The sequence below is a fragment of the Tamandua tetradactyla genome, chromosome 25 (assembly GCF_023851605.1).
Source record: "Tamandua tetradactyla isolate mTamTet1 chromosome 25, mTamTet1.pri, whole genome shotgun sequence".
Lineage (NCBI taxonomy): Eukaryota > Metazoa > Chordata > Mammalia > Pilosa > Myrmecophagidae > Tamandua > Tamandua tetradactyla.
In genome coordinates this window covers 24043073-24060913 of record NC_135351.1, presented here as the reverse complement: position 1 = coordinate 24060913, position 17841 = coordinate 24043073, and the positions used below count along the sequence as shown (strand labels likewise).

Below are 17841 nucleotides of genomic sequence, written 5' to 3'. Positions count from 1 at the left end.
GGATTGGTAGGAATGGTTTTGGTTGCAGTTTGGCAAGTTATGATAGGTAGCAATGTCTAACTAAAACATGCATAAGAGTGACCTCCCGTGTAATCTCTCAACTATATTTGAACTCTTTCAGCCACTGATACCTTATTTGTTGGCCAAATGATTTTTATTTATTTATTAAACATAATAACATGCAAACAAAACGTTCTTACCACATGATCATTCCATTCTTGATATATAATAACTCACAATATCATCACATAGTTGCATATTTATCATCATGATCTTTTCTTAGAACATTTGCATCAATTGAGAAAAAGAAATTTAAAAAAAACAAAAAAGTTCATATATAACATATCCCTTACCCCTTCCTTTCATTGATCACTAGCATTTCAATTTACTAAATTTATTTTAACATTTGTTCCCCAGTATTTATTCATTTTTAATTCATATGTTTTACTCATCTGTTGATAAAGTAGATAAAAGAAGCATCAGACACAAGGTTTTCACAATCACACAGTCACATTGCAAAAGCTATATCATTATACAATCATCTTCAAGAAATGTGGCTACTGGAACACAGACGTACATTTTCAGGCAGTTCCCTCCAACCTCTCCATTACACCTTAACTAAAAAAAGTGATATCTATATAACGTGTAAGAATAACCTCCAGGATAACCTCCCAACTCTGTTTGGAATCTCTCAGCCACTGACACTGTATTTTGTCTCATTTTGCTCTTTTCCTTTTTGGTCGAGAAGGTTTTCTCAATCCCTTGATGCTGAGTCCCAGCTCATTCTAGGATTCTGTCCCACGTTGCCAGGAAGATCCACACCCCTAGGAATCATGTCCACCGTAGAGAGGGGGAGGGCAGTGAGTTTGCCTGTCGTGTTGGCTGAGAGAGATAAGGCCAACTGATTTTTGACAAGAGGGCAAAGGCCACTCAACTGGGGAAGAAAAATCTCTTCAACATATGGTGCTGGGAAAACTAGATCTCCATTTGCAAAAGAATGAAGGTGAATACCTACCTCACACCATATACAAAAATCAACTCAAATGAATCAAAGACCTAAATATAAGAGCTAGAACTACCAAACATCTAGTAGAAAATGTAGGAAAGTGTCTTCAGAACCCTGTATTAGGTCTTTACACCAAAAGCACAAGAAAGAAAATAAAAAATACATAAATGAGAACTCATCAAAATTAAAAATGTTTGTGCCTCAAAAACTTTAGCATGAAAGTAAAATGACTATCTATACAATGGGAGAAAATATGTGGAAGCCACATATCTAATTAGGGCTAAATATATGGAATACATAAAGAAATCCCACATCTCAACAACAAAAAGATAAACAATCCAATAAAGACATGGACAAAAGAGTTGAATAGATATTTCTCCAAAGAAGACATACAAATGGCCAGAAAGCACATGAAAAGATGCTCAACATCATTAGCAATCAGGGAAATGCAAATCCAAACCATGAGATACTCTTTCATATTACTAGGATGGCTACTATTAAAAAAACAGAACATTACAAGTGTTGAGAGAGGATATAGAGAAACAGAAACATTCACTTGCTGCTGGTGAGAATGTAAAATGATACAGCTGCTGTGGAAGACAGTTTGGCAGTTCCTCAGAAAGTAAAGTAGAAAATTACTATATAAACTAGCAATAAACCCAAAAGAATTGAAAGCAGGGACTTGAAGAGATACTTGTATACCAACATTCACAACAGCATTATTCACAGTTTTTAAAAAATGGAAGCATCCCAAGTGTCCATCAACCTATGAATGGATAAACAAAATGTGATATATATATACAATAGAATATTATTCAGCCATAAAAAAAGAATGAAGTCTTGATACATACAACAACATGGATGAATCTGGAAGACATCATGTTGAGTGAAATAAGCCATACACAAAAGGACAAATATTGTATGCCTCATTGATATGAAATACTTAGAATAAGCAAACTCATAGAGTCAGAATCCAGAATATAGGTTACCTGGGGACAGGGTGGAAATAAGGAATTAAGGCCTAAAACATTCAGAATGACAGAAATGTTTTGGTAATGGTAGCACAACCTTGTGAACATAATTAACAGCACTGAAATAAGTTAAAAGGGGAAATGTTAGATTGATGGTAATACATTTTTTCTTTTAATCATGAAACTGCACTGCACAAACAGGGAACACTAAATTAAACCATGGACTGTTAATAGTACAAGTATAAAAATATGTTTTCATCAATTGTAACAAATGTACCACACCAATGCAAGGTGTTAATAATAGGGTGGTATATGGGAATCCTGTATTTTATGCATAACTGTTCTATAAATCCACAACTTCTCTAATAAAAAAAAGCGAAGACATTACCAAATAAACAAAAACTGAGATAATGTGTTGCTAGGAGACCTGACATATAAAAAATACTAAAGAGAGTCTTTCAGGATGAAATGAAAGAACACTGGACAGTACTTCCAATCCACATAAAGAAATAAAGAGCACCAATAAAGGTAACTACATAAGCAAATATAAAGGAAAGTACAAATGTATTTTTTTATTCTGCCTCTTTATCTTACCTGACTTAAAAAGACAACTGCATAGGCAATAACTATAAATCTGTATTGATGGGCATACAATGTATAAAGGAGTTGGGAGGAAATGGAGCTATACATAGGAGTAAATTATTTGTATATTACTGTAATTAACTTGGTATAAACCTGAACTAGATTACTACAAATCAAAATGTTAATTGTAGTACCCAGAATAACCACTAAGAAAAATATTTTAAAATACATAGTAAAAGAAATGACAAGGGAATTAAAATGATACTCTAGAAAATATCCATTTAACATAAAAAAGTTAGTAATGGAGGACCAGTAATTAATTACGGGTTAGTAATTAATATTAATTAATTAATTTTGTTAATTAATATTAACAAAAATATTAATAAGGCTCTTTTGAAGTGAGAAAAGCAAAGGCTGAAAATATAATAGCACACTATTTAAAAGATTAATGTGTGAAATTTCAACTGACCAGAAAGTAGGCTGATATTCCATATGACATTGTATAATAAAAGGTGATAAAAAGTTTTTTTAAGATATATTTCAAAATGCAACTATGAAGATTACTTCTTTATTGAAATAGTATAGACAGACTTAGCCACATTTTCTCTAATGAAACAGAGTTTTATTATGTAGAAAACTTTCCACACTGATTTTTAAAAACACACTGTACATTCTTTAAATGGTAACAAAATGGATTTTTTTCCACAAAACCAATGCACAAATGAAGGACTTTCAACTTTACTTCAAACAATTAGTTTGATCTCCACTGGCCCACATGCAGCATCCTCTGATACTAAAAATGATTTATTACACACACACTCTTCATGCCTATGATAATCTATTTGGTAGCTCTGCTACAACACATGTACATAAAGGAATTCTTAGTAGTAATAATTTTTCAAGCCATATGTTCCCAATTTAGGGCATAGCCATTATTTATTGTAAAATGACATTAAGGAATTTTTGGAGTGTAACATTTTCACATGGATTATTTCTGTGCTAGGCAAAGGAAGATACGGGAAAAAGAACAGATGCATACTAGATCTAAAAACTACAAACAATTTAGCAAACTAGAATTTAAAAGCAGACTAAAGGAACACCTGAAGTGAACTTCGCTTTCTGAAAACTGCAGAATGTCCCTCAACTCTTTTATGAACCATTAACTTCATTACCAACCTTTCTGCTCAACACCATGAATCACCTCTGAAAATTCCATTACCCACCTGATATAAAATATAACAATCTCATTTTACTTAGTACTGAATTAGCAAGTGCCTATGTTAGCCTTTCAAAGGCTATGAGAGTAAAGAAATCAATAGAGAAATGCTCTTAGAATCTAAAGAAAAGTGTAAAGGAAACATGTTGATTGCCTTATACATTAACTATTCTCAGTGCTTAAGAAGGAAAGTCGAACACAGCTTTTCTGAATGATTTGAGTATAATGGACTTTCTAAATTAACTAGGAAAAGATAGTTCACAGATGGTGTGCTGTAGAGTTTGAACTACAGTAATTCTGACAGGTGACATGGAAGCCTTTTCAGTTACTCCTGCGAAATTAAAGATTCAGGCCACTGGCAATATGAAATGCCTTTTAAGATGCAAATCAAACCATATACATATCTACTGCCCCTTTATAAAGTGGAAAGTACACCAGACTGCTAAAAAGACAAAATGGGAACATTTGTATGCCACAATAGAAATATGTAAATCTTCCAAGCTTCATAAATAAAGCAAAAATGAAAGAGATCTCTATATATTTTAAAGTATTCTATCTGCTTTATTAAAAGATATATGCACAGAGAGACAGGGCTCTAGATATTTGACTATGACATCAGTTTCTTTATAAATGATTTGCTAAGGTCTTTTCCCTCATCATCTTAGACACATTTTATCCCTATATTCTTTTCCTTCCAGGAAAATTATCATCTCTTATAGGAATCAACATCCATACATCACTGCATCTTTTAAGCAATCTTCAGTAACTTAGGCAACAGTACGAGAAAAAAAAATGATGAGGTTAGTGCTTGAGAAATTCATATAGTCTATACTATATGGCATAAAAAGTGGACTGAATCACTTTGAGATAACAAAAAATGATTTGGCCTTTTATATTTCCATACTGGATTTGGACTCTCATTCATGCTACTGGTAATTTAGAAACTGGAATTGATAGCAGCTGCAAAGCTGAGAGGGCAGGGTCTCTGCATAACTTATTTGATGGCCGTACAAATAGAATGTTTAAATGACATTTCCCATTGTCCTTCTCAAGAAGACAGAGATACCTAATAATTTCAGCATGAGAAATGTTCATCCACAAGAGTTCGTTTTCCTCTGAAAACAAACCTGGGATGATTACCTTAAAGCTCTTGATGAAATTGTTCAAGTCAGTGTCTGTGAGCAAGCCAATCTGAGGTCAGCAACAAGAAGCAATCTGTTCTGAGATTGAGTTTATCTAGGTATGAATTTTTTTGGGGGGGTGGGGGTGGGACCTTCTTTTGGTCTGCAAATGCTTGTGAGGTTTAATCATCAAGACTTAATATTACAAACTAAGGCTCAATAGAAGCAAGCAATAAGTTCTCTGTTTCTGAAGGGTTGGTGAATCCAAGAAAAGTTTGTTTTAGGTTTCTCTGGCAGGGTTGGAAATAGGACTTGAAGTCTGGACAAGGGAAGAAATGAATACCATAGGAACAAATAGGCTGAGACACATGTGCAGTCAGAAATCCAAGATTTTTCAGGAGAGTGGTCAGACTGAAGCTGTGCTGATGCTCAGACCCAGATTGGGGAAGCTGCAGTCAGAATGTCTGGCAGAACTTGTAACCCTGTTTAAGGGAAGCAAGATTTCAATGTAACCTTTTATCAGTTGTAAGTCATGCAGGAAGCAGGGCTGGGGCATCCCTTCCATCCATGTTTTTTCCCCATCACAGAGGGTCTGTTCCTGACTTTCCCAATCAGGCTCTCAGTAAAGCCTGAAACACTTTTTTTATGGATACGAACCCTTTTTAAAAATTTTTTTTTTTCTATTTTTTATTATCAAACCAAAACAACATATAAACATGAACATTCTTAACATACAAACGTTCCATGCATGGTGTACAATCAATGGCTCACAATATCATCACATAGTAGTATATTCTTCACCATGATTATTTTTTAGAAGATTTGCATCACTCCAGACAAAGACAAAAAGAAAAAACTCAGACATACCATACCCCTTACCTCTCATTAGCCACTAGTATTTTCATCTACTCAATATATTTTAACCTTTGTTCACCCTTTTTTTCTATACTCCTACCACTCCCTTTCATTGTTCACTAGTATTTCAATCTACTCAATTTATTTTAACATTTGTTCTCCCTATTATTTATTTATTTTTACTCCATATTTTTTTACTCATCTGTCAATATTGTAGATAAAAGGAGCATCAGACAGTAGGTTTTCACATTCACACATTCACATTGCAAAAGCTGTATCATTATACATTTATCTTCAAGAAACATGGGTACTGGAACACAGCTCTACAGTTTCAGGCACTTCCCTCTAGCCTCTCTAATACACCTTAAATTAAAAATGAGCTATCTATAAAATGCGTAAGAATAATCTTCAGGATAACCTCTCAACTCTGTTTGAAATTTCTCAGCCATTGACACTTTATTTTGTCTCATTTCTCTTTCCCCTTTCGGTCAAGAAGGTTTTCTCAATCCCTTAAAGCTGAGTCCTACATCATTCTAAGATTTCTGTCCCATGTGGCCAGGAAGGTTGATACCCCTGGGAGTCATTTCCCACATAGAGAGGGGGAGAGCGGTGAGTTTGCTTGTCGTGTTGGCTGAGAGAGAGAGATCGGCCACATCTGAGCAACAAAAGAGGTTCTCTGGGGGTGACTCTTACGGCTTATTTTAACTAGACTTAGTCTATCCTTTCGGGGGATAAGGTTCATAAGAACAAACCCCAAGACTGAGGGCTCAGTCTATCGATCTGGTTGTCCCCACTGCTTGTGAGAATATCAGGAATTCTCCAAATGTGGAAGTTGAGTTTTCTCCCTTTGTCGCCCTTCCCTCGAGGGGACTTTGCAAATACTTTTTTATTCACTGTTTCAATCATTTATCTTTCCTTCTGGTTACTTAAGTGTCCCCAGCCCTCCTTCCTCTATCATTTCACATTCAGCTTCATTAAGTATACTAATATTATTGTGCTACAATTAGGTAGTATTGTACTATCCATTTCTGAGTTTTTATAACCTGGATACAAATCCTTTTAATATTCAGTGAAAGTTTTCTCTCTTCAAATTTTCAAATGGGCACTAAATTTTGTTTTCAGTTTTAGGTACTTCCCTGACCTCTGGGGATCTATTCATCAGCCCTGCTTGAGAATGAAGCAAAGAGCTGATGATTTTAAGGGACAAGGAAAATGGTGTCAGTCAAATCAAATCTCACATTGACATGTCCCAAAAGCTATATGTGGATGGCAGAAATAAAGGATTTTCCTTTCCATTTTCTTGCTCAAAATAAATCATCTAGCAAGTCCTAGCATTCATCAAAAGAACATTTTATATACAACAGCACAGAATCTATTAAAATACTTTTTTTTTATTATTCTGGAAAGTTATAAGCCCTAAGGAAAACTATTTTTTTAAGACACCATTTGAACAGTTGAGTTCAATTTGGAAATTCTGCCTTGCATTGATAAATCATAAACACAACAGGTATTCAGTTTGTTTGAAATCATGAGGCATTTAAAAAAAATTCTATCAGGGCAAACACGCTATTTATGTTCACAAATTACCGTATAGCAAAAGTCCTTGGCAGATATCTACTGTCTTCTACTAGATAAATTTATTTTCCTAAAGGTACAATTAGGTTAGAATATAAGGTCATTTACCTAGAAGTAAATATACAAAACTCAAGAACAGCAGGCTGATTTGCTGTAGTGATTAAAAGATTTCCACACCCAAATCAGATGGAATATTTAAAAATCATTATCTGTGATTAAACTTACAATGACATGTAACATAAAGAGACTAAATGTAAATCTTGACCTGAATGATAAAAATTAATTCAAGCTGAGTAAAACGTACTGTAATATCATTGTAAATATTAGTGTTGAAATTTTCTAACAATAGAAAAGGTCATATATATTAAAAAGTATTTAATCTACTTTATTCATAATTTGAATGTACCTAATTTGAATGTACAAGCACTTGCAATCTATACTAACTTGTCCTCTCTGGACTAGTTGTGAGTGACGCATTAAAAATCTGCTAAGATTTTAAGATATACAGGTCTCTAAAAGGGATTTGAAAGTTACTCTAAATAATTTATAACATAGGAGGATCAGGATATCTTAGCTAAGTAAAATCCACAGTAGTCCCCATAAAATCCATCTAGCCCACTGCTTTAACATCTTTCTTTACCAGCTGATCCACAAAACTAAAAACAAGACACAAATTGTCTGATTTTAATTATTTCTCCTCCTTGATCATCCATCACTGACTTCTCTGATAGAGATTATCAAAAGCAGTGAAAGCCAAGAAGCAGGAAGGAGGAGAAGCTAAGAGGCTAGATCATCTACAAATTCAATAATCAGCAAAGAACCTATTTGCCCTAGGTACTCTTAAAGATACTATCTATTGCTAAGGTATTATCAGTGCAAATAATTAAAGCAATCAATACATCCTTTAGACGGATTTCCCCCACTATCCAGAACATCTTCACGGAAGTGAGACATACGACAACCATCCACAAACTCTTCTGAAACAAGACACTCAGCACAGATATGAAGATACTGCAATAGATAAGCATGTAGTCAAGGAAGGGCAATAAGCTAAACTTAGAGCTATCGTATCATTCAATACACATTTATTGGGTGCATGCTATCACAGGGACTAAAATGCAAAGACGAGTAGGCCAATCCCTCCCTAATGATAACACTTATCAGATGGATTTATGTGCATAAAAGTAAACATGGTTCTGTTTTTTTTTTTATTTTGAAATATTTTCAAACTTACAGGACAGTTACAAAAATAATACAAACCTCATACACAGAACTCCAACATCCCCTTAGCTCCCAGATACCCAGTTTCACGAATTTTAACATTTTGCCACATTTCCTGCATCATTCTAAATATCCATCAATCTATCTATCCTTCTATCTATATGTCTATTTATTCCATTTTCTGGACACTTGAGTATAGATTGTAGACATTATGCTCCTCAAACATTAACATTACCTTGTTCAATACCTAACAAGGAAATTCACTTACATAATCACCTTAAGTACAGTTATCAAGTTCAAGAAATTCAACATTGATACAAGGCTTACAGTCCATATTTCAATTTTTTTTTATATGGTCCAATAATACCCTCTTGAACTTTTTCTCCTCCCTTGTCAGATCCCATCCAGGATCATGTTTTGCCTTTAATTGTCATTGTCTCTTTAGCTGTTCACTCTTTTTTTTAATTGCAGGAATATATGTACAACATCAACTTCTCATCTCAACTTCACATTGTTTTTTTAAGGTAGTGATTAATTTAAAATAAGGTTAGCAGATATTTCAGATGGAAATTTGACAATTTGTCTGCATAATAGGGATAAAGATTCCCTCTCTTCCTCTCATTCAGTACACAGTCATTCAATATTTACTATATAAAGTGCTACATATTATGCTAGACTCTTGAGAAAAACATAAAAGTACAGCCTCTGTTAGGTATAATATAGATCTTTCATTCTTATGGACAGTTAATGAAACATACTCTCGAGAACTATATTTTTGTACACTGCACTTTTTAAATATATGTCCTAGAAACTTTGTTGTTGTCCTTAAAATAATTTTCCTCTAATGTGTTCAATAAAAAAAAAAGCTGGTAAATGAGTTAAAACAAAAAAATCTCAAAGAGTCAGGTGAATGTGAAGCGAGAAGAATAAAGAGAAAGGAAAAGAACCCAGCAAAGTGTTCCATAATTAAAAGCCTGCAGTGTGAAGCGTCACATAAACACTAGAAGGCTGGGTCCTACCAACCTAAATTCTCATGACACTTTCAAACTAAGAGCATTAAAGTAGTTATTCAAGAGTGAGTTCCTCCTGAGGAAACTAAATGCAGAATTACCACATGACCCGGAAATCCCACTACTAGGTATATGCCCAGAACTGAAAGCAGGGACTAGAACAGATATTTACATGCCACTGTTCACAGCAGCATTATTCACAGTTGCCAAAAGATGGGAGCAACTCAAGTTTTCATCAACTGATGAATGGATAAACAAAATGTGGTGTACACATCTGGTGGGGTATTATTCAGCTGTAAAGAGGCATGAAGTTCTGAGGCATATGACAACATGGATGAACCCTGAGGACATTACGCTGAGTGAAATAAGCCAGTCGCAAAAGGACAACTATTGTATGATCTCACCGATATGAAATAATTATAATAAGGAAACTCACAGAATTAGAATCTAGAATACGGGTTACCAGGGGATGAATTGGGGTAGAGAGTGGGGAGCTGATGCTTTGTACAGAATTTCTATTTAGGTAGACTGTAAAGGTTTGGAAATGGATTGTGATGATGGTAGCACATTAATGAGAGTGTAATCAATGGCCCTGAATTATGTACGTGAATGTGGTTGAAAGGGGAAGTTGTGTGTCATATATGTTATTAGAAGGAAAGTTAGAAGATAAAACATGGGATTATTTAACACAGTGACCCCTGCTGTGGACAATGGATTGGGGTTGATAGCACAAGTATAAGAATGGTCTTTCATGATTTATAATAAATTTATGACACTAATATAAGGTGTTAATAAAAAGATAATATATGGGGAAAAATACACTTGATGTAAACTACGGACATAGTTAATAGTACTATTTTAATATTCCTTTATCAGTTGTAACAAAGGTACTACACTAATGCAAAGTGTCAACTATAGCAGGGGTATATCGGAACAATGTACTTTTACGTGATTTTTTTGTAAGCCTACAACTTCTTCTCTAATTAAACAAATAATAATAATAAGACATTATGCTAAGGGAAAGAAACAAGACACAAAAATACTAAATATTGTATGATTCCATTTAATTAAAATATAAATATAAATTATCTCTTAGCTTATTTGACTTACTGAGAAATATTTGCTTTTTCAAGTGCTGAGTAAAAGTGTTAAATGGAAGTTTATATTTTAAATATTGTTATCATAAATGCCCCCTACATACTGTCCAAAGTACTAAAGTTAATACAGAAGTCCTATGCTCTCATCAGAAAGATCTGGCTAGGAAAATGTAAATATCAAAACCAAAAATGCTAAACTTCTTCATCATATTTATTTACAATTAATGGTCAGATTACCAACTCTGTTTTCAAAACTTCTAAAATGTTTTGAAACTTGCTGTCATTAAGGAGACTTTTCAACAACAACCTCAAGTATAGCCCCCTAAATCAAATCAACAAAAACAATTTTTTAAGTGTCTAGATGTTCATTTGTATTTAGGTACTAAATTTTGGCAACTGTACTTACTTTTAGCTCTTTGGCATGCTATTTTTATGCACAAAGATAATGCAAAGAACACATTTAGTTAAAAATATAAGTAACTTATTTCTATACTTTGCACGTGACTTTCAAACAGCACTTGTTAAATTTCATGCCCATTACCAGGGGTCTAATATAGTAATCTATTTTAAATAACAGTCATAGATCCTATCATGTAGTGCTTCATTAAACAGCTGCTCCTAGGTCTATATTCTCTGCTCATATTTGTCATAGCATTTGTCTTCAAGTACCACAGTTACTTGTGTACATGTGCTTGAAGGCAAGAATCCTGATCCATAAAAGTATAAAAATTACTCAAAGCAGGTAGCCCAAATAATAACACCTCCTTTTCTCACAAAGATCATAGGAGAAGCAAGTGGAAAGGTCCCAAGCGCCTGTCAGGTGTGTTCCTATGATTCTATTTCACCCCTAATCATCCCCAGACCAAGGGATGAAATGTGAAACTCATCCTTAAACTTAAGGTCCACAGTATCCTGACTGACCTAGCTAAAAGCAGGTTGGGCAATCCAGTACTCATTGGTAGTTGCACATTAACACTATGCTTAGCAGTTGTGAACTAGACAAGGATTTAAAATGAGGAACTGAGCCAAATTTATGCACTGAAAATCTGAAGGGCTACAAAGAAGAAATACAGAGCTGTGACTAGATGGCAAGTGTTGAAAATTCTAGGCGACATTAATTAGTGTTGAAGAAGCAAAAGCAAGATGTGCAGACAGACAAAGACGGGGATTTGAGAGTCTGGCTTCATTCTTGGTAATGTGGGCTTCAAAAACAATGTGAAAATGGTTTGAATGAGGTTCATGTGATGAGACTGAGGCTGCCACATTGTCTGGGTTGGTGAGTGTCTGTGTCAGCATGTTAATGGGGTATTTTTCTTACCTCCAGATGCTCTAAAATATAGGGCGGATTTGTCATGCCAAGCCTCAGCATTGCTCCCTCAGGAATCACTTCGACCAATTTCCACAGTAGTGTGGGGAGGTTGGTGCCAATATCCCTGCCATAAGCCCCTGTGTCTTCGCTGGTCAACCATATCTCACAAACACCCTCTGTGAATCAAAGGAGATAATAATTAGTGTTGCAGAGCTGTTTCCTTCATCATACAGCTGCTCACTCTTCTTAATGCAGTATTTCTCAGCACTATTATGCAGGCAGTCTGGGTATGCAATTGCACAGAGAAAGCAGCTTATTCCACGGTAGTGGTGGGTTATTAAATTCATTCTATGAACACCAGAGAGTTACAACAATGCTGTAAATTATCAGTGTGTGCTATGGAGTGATTAACATTCACAGCCAATCAGTTCAACTGTGTTCCCTCCAAAGCACTTTGTCAAGACTGAAGCTTCAGCCCCACCTCAGAGAATACCTATTTTATATTAGCCCCAGCCCTGGAACTGAAGCAGTCAGTCCACAGAATAGCAACTATCAGCAGCGAACCCACTAATCCGATGGCTAAATGTCAAGAGTAGTTAAGATTTAGCTCATCAATTATTAATTATAAGAGACCCAAGTTTTCCAGAAGTAAGTATTCTCGTCTGTTTCCTCTGTTCAACTAAGAATAATGTACTGGTACTGCTGTTAAAAAAGAGTCGGTTGCTGTATAAACTATATTTCTGTTGGGAGAACCTATCTGCTGACACCTTACATCCTATTTTCTATCAATAAAACTTTAGGAAAACATGTATTTGGTTGTTGGTTGTTATTGTTGTTGTAATAAGGATGTAACTGCAACTATTATAGCCTGTGGTAATATCTTTACAAATATTGAGAGGAAATACTTCTGGACCACCTAGTGTTATTCAAAATGAATAAAACAGTAAGCAAGAGACACCAAGGTTTTCATGGAAACCAGAACCACTCTGAACCCATATGCAATTGAAGGATTAATCTATTCTAAAAGGGCAAATGATTTACAAGACTAAAACAAGCAATGAAATGAGCCTGTGAAATTTTTCAGGTTAAAGTTATTTGCTGCTTCTGCAGGACCTCAACACACACCCACCCCCACTCACACCCAAAGACTGCAGCCTGACAGGGTAAGATCCTAGAGTCAAAATTATAATTTAAAAGCTGCTTTAATAAACTAAATAGAATGGTTTCAAAAATACATTTAAATATTCATAGCTGAGAGAGACAGCAAGTAAAATGCATGGCTTTTATGTGAATGTGGACTTAAAATTTAATAGAATAAAGGAGTAAAAATTAAAGATATATATTTTATAGATCTTCTTACATTTAATATGTTCCATAGAGATGGAAAAATACCTAGCATTTATTAAGATGTTCAACCACTATTCTCTCCTTTAGAATAAGAGGCAATAAACAGAAATATTCACTTTATCAAAAAACTATTTAACCCACATTGAAACATTATCACTTTTTGTCACCTATCTTTCTGAGATATGTACAACCTCACCAAACCCACACAATATGGAAAATACAATGATAGAGAGAAATAACATTTTAGCTTCCCAAAATTAAAGCAGAATCAATGGCTTGCATTGAGAATAAAATACAAGGGAAAAAAAAAACTAGTATCATAAAGAAGGTGACGATGGTATTAGTATCTAAAAATCAGCAATGCTATGAATGCATGAATTGTTTTCTTAGTAAACATCAAATACCTAGTTTCAGAATCAATAAACCTTTGTTTAGTTTTAATCATCTAATAAAAAGTTTTATCCTCCAAAGAAACAGTGTAGCATATCCATAGGCTTTCTTTTCAGTCTTATAATTTTATAGTCTCTGTACATGGAATAAATTTTTTTGCCTATTTCAAATGGGTAGTAATTACTAGAATCATCTTTATTTTAATATTATATATGCCATCAGGCACTGGACTCATACCTTTATTTTTTATCTTACAACAAAACCCACTCATAAGAACAGAGATGGCTAAGAAACAACATAAATGAATTTTTAAAACACTCTGAAAGAGGTCATGAAAACAGGACATTATCCATGATTTTCCAGTTACTGGCATTTGAACCACACAATATGAATATTTTAAAATGAACAGAACCATTTTAATTTATAATTTTTCCATCCAAATGGTTCCATGTTACGCCTTATGTAGAGAGAGCAAGTTCCTGGAACAGTGCCCTGTTGTTGCTAGATGAATATAGAAGGGGGAAAATCACTATGAATAGGAATGGAAATAACATCCATAAAGAAAAACAGCAGTCAGCTCTTAAAACTGTATAGGTAGGGTTCAATAGCCCCCTGGTGGGCTGAAATTTCAAATTAAATTACATAAAGAGGAAGCAGCTGCAACACCAAATCAGCAACAACAGGAGTAACCAAGGGTCTTGATGCCTCCAAGATCAAGGCTGCTAAAGTACTCTATGTAACAGCAACCTGGATTAAAGTGCAGTGAGAAAATAGGCAGAAAATATGAAACCCCTGGACTTGAGGAGAATTTTGCCTTGTCAATTCAATCCAAACTTTTAAAAAGTAATTTTGTTCTTAATCAATGTGAGAAAGTTACAATTTGTTAAGGTTGTATTTCAAGCATTAATTTTAATGAGAGCTGTTCCCTCAAATAGTTAGGATATAGAAAACCATTTCATATTAAAGATGTAGCTAAATGTAGAATGCCCATGTTTGACGTCCTCTTCCCTGGGAAGTCTTATGATTAACTCCTATTGTAAGCAGTGTGTGTCAGGTAAGGCATAGGATTCACCAGGGAAAGTGAGGGCTGCAATCTATAATCACTAATGGATATTGGGGCATATGTATGCATATATATTGCTCACTTTTGATTATAACTTAGGGACAGGCACTTGCCTAAACAACTCCCTTACTTAAGGCCTTCAGTTATGAGTTATATTCCTTTGTACATTTGTTTCTTCTATTGATCCATCAAACATTTATTAGGCTCTGGTTACTAGGTCCCATGCAGCTGTTTCAGATATGAATTCACCATAAAACTTCTATGATCTAACATTGACTATCACCACGTAAGTGGCAAGGGACATTGTCAGACATCCTGGAACTTCCCATACTTTCCTCTGGAGGAAGGGTGATGGAGAATAGAGCCTTAGAACCCAAAATGAAGGACCAGCTGGGCTGGCTTGAAGTGGACAGAGATGATGTCAGCCCCAATGGGACAGCTCCAGTCTGCACTGTAAATTGTGATTAATACATGTCAGAAAAATAAACAAATGAAAATTAAAAAGAGAAGCAAGCAGGAAGAACTGAGATAAGAGAAGTGAATGCCCACTAAAAATTCCCATGCCTGTAAAAATAAATACATGCAAAAAAAAGAAAGTGGGGGGTAGGAAAGTGGGAGACAGAAATAAACTTTTTTTCATTTTAAAGGCATCCAAGGAGAACATCACATTTTCCTAAAATTGTTCATCTACCTGATTCTTGTTCTTTTTCCTAAAACCGTCCAGTCAATTTTTCTAATGAATATTAGGATCATCAGCTCATCCATCAATACCTTTGATATGTTAACTGTGTCAAAAGGAAAGGGAATACTAAGAAGGAACACTATGTAAGGACACCATATAAATGCATTATACAAGGGAAAACCCTTTTTAAAAAGTTTAGTTATTAGAATCCATTATCATTCTCCCCAAATAATTGCAGATCTGCATATAGTTTGAAACACATAGCTATTTTTCTCTGAATAGAAAGCAATCCACTACACCCTCCCAATTTTTTAAATGTTTTTTTAATTGTGCAATATAACATATATATCTAAAAGAGAAAAGAAAAAGAAATAATTTTCAAAGTACACTCCAACAAGCAACTACAGAACAAATTTCATAGTTCTTCCTTCTAGCTGCTCCAAAACACTGCAGGCTGAAAGAAATATCAATATTTCAGCAATCATATTCATTTATTAAATCCTACCTTCTCTTTTTTAACTCCTCCTTTTCCTTTGAGCTTTCTCCCACTCTATAAGGATCTTTGGGCTATGCCATTTCTAATTTCTTCATGTTTAAAAGGGGTGCCGATAATTCACGATAGGGCGGTGGAATTAGTTGATGTTCTTGGAGAAGCTGGCCCCTCTGGGTTTCAGGGCTTGTCTAGCCTAGGAACAGTTTAGAGTTAACGGGTTTTAGGAAAGTAAACTTAGTGAATGAAACTTTCATAGAGTTTCAGTTAGAGCCCTAGGTGTTCTTTAGGGTTCATAGGCATGATGTTGGTTGGGGTTGGCAAATTGTGGTAATTAGCAATATCTACCGGTAGCTAGCCTCTAGAATAGCACCTTGACTCTATTTGAACTCTCTTAGCCACTGATTTCTCATTTTGTTACCATTCTTTTCCTCCTTTTGGTCTGGAAGGCATTATTGATCCAATGGTGCCATGACCAGGTTCATCCCTGTTAGTCACGTCCCACGTTGTCGAGGAGACTTTGGGCTTAGAGAGAGAGAAAGAGAGGCCACATCTGAGCAATTACAGAGATTTCCTGGAAGCATCTCTTAGGCATAATTATAGATGGTCTTAGCTTCTCCACCACACAAATAAGTTTCATAAGGGCAAACCTCAAAATCAAGGGCTGGGCCCATTTTCTTGGGAATAACTAATGTTTGAGAACACCAGGGGTTTCCCAGGTGATAAAGTTTAATAGTTCCATATTTTTTCTCCAGTTCCTCAAGGGACTCTACCAACACCTTTAATTATCAGCCCACCATAGTCTGAGATGGCTCCAGGTATTTCATTAAGCTGTACTGTTACACTGACCAATTTTCTCATGTCGAACCACTCCTGCATTCCTGGTACAAACCCCACTTGGTGTGATGTTCAATTCTTTTAATGTATCGTTGGATTTGATTTGCTAGCATTTTGTTGCGAATTTTGCATTTATGTTCATTAGGGAGACTGGTCTGTACTTTTCCTTTCTTGTAGTATCTTTATTTGGTTTTGGTATTAAAGTGACGTTAGCTTCATAAACTGAGTTAGGTAGCATTCCTTCATCCTCAATTTTTTGAAAGAGTTGGTACAGGATTGGTGTTAGTTTTTTTTTTTAATGTTGGATAAAATTCCCCAGTGAAGCCATCTTCCCAAGGTTTTCTTTGTAGATAGTTTTGTGATAACTGATTGAATTATTTGTAATTGGTTTATTGAGATCTTCTATTTTCTTCTCAAGTCTGTGTAGGTAGTTGGTGTGTTTCTAGAAATGTGTCCATTTCATCAACAGTGCCCTGTTGGTTCATGAATAGTTTTTCATAGTATTCTCTAATGATTTTTAAAATTTCTTCAGGATTCATGGTAATGAATCCCCTCTCATTTCTGATTTTGTTCATTTGTGTCCTCTTTCTCTTTTGCTTTGTTAGCCTAGCTAGTGGTCCATCGATTTTATTGATTTTCTCAAAGAACCAACTTTTCATTTTGTTGATTCTATTGCTTTTTTTGTTCTTCAGATCATTTATTTCTGCTTTAATCTTTGATATTTCTCTTTTTATTTGCTTTGGGGTTAGTTTGCTGTTCTTTAATTTCTCCAGGTGAGATGTTAAGTCCTTGATTTTTACTTGTTCATGTTTTCTAATATAGGCATTGAAGGCAATAAATTTCCTTCTCATCACTGCCTTTGCCACTACCCATAAATTCTGATATGCTGTGCTCTCATTTTCATCATCTCCAGATATTTACCAATATCTCTAGAAATTTCTTCTTTGACCTAAAGAGTATTTTAAAGTGGGTTGTTCAATCTCCATATATTTGTGAAAGTTATGGTTCTTTAGTGAGTATAAATTTGCAGCTTTATGCCTCTGTGGTCAGAGAACGTGCTTTGGATAAT

The 17841-nt window shown here is 34.8% G+C and overlaps 1 protein-coding gene across 7 annotated transcripts in view; it reads right to left on the bottom strand.

Annotated features, from left to right (window-relative positions):
* CDKAL1 (CDKAL1 threonylcarbamoyladenosine tRNA methylthiotransferase) overlaps positions 1 to 17841 on the bottom strand; it is a 689286-nt gene that overhangs the window by 254332 nt on the left and 417113 nt on the right. For all 7 annotated transcript variants that reach the window (XM_077143630.1, XM_077143634.1, XM_077143633.1 and 4 more), the window contains one exon: positions 11973 to 12139. In XM_077143630.1, the coding sequence (XP_076999745.1) occupies positions 11973 to 12139 (167 nt within the window). The remainder of the gene's footprint in view (positions 1 to 11972; positions 12140 to 17841) is intronic.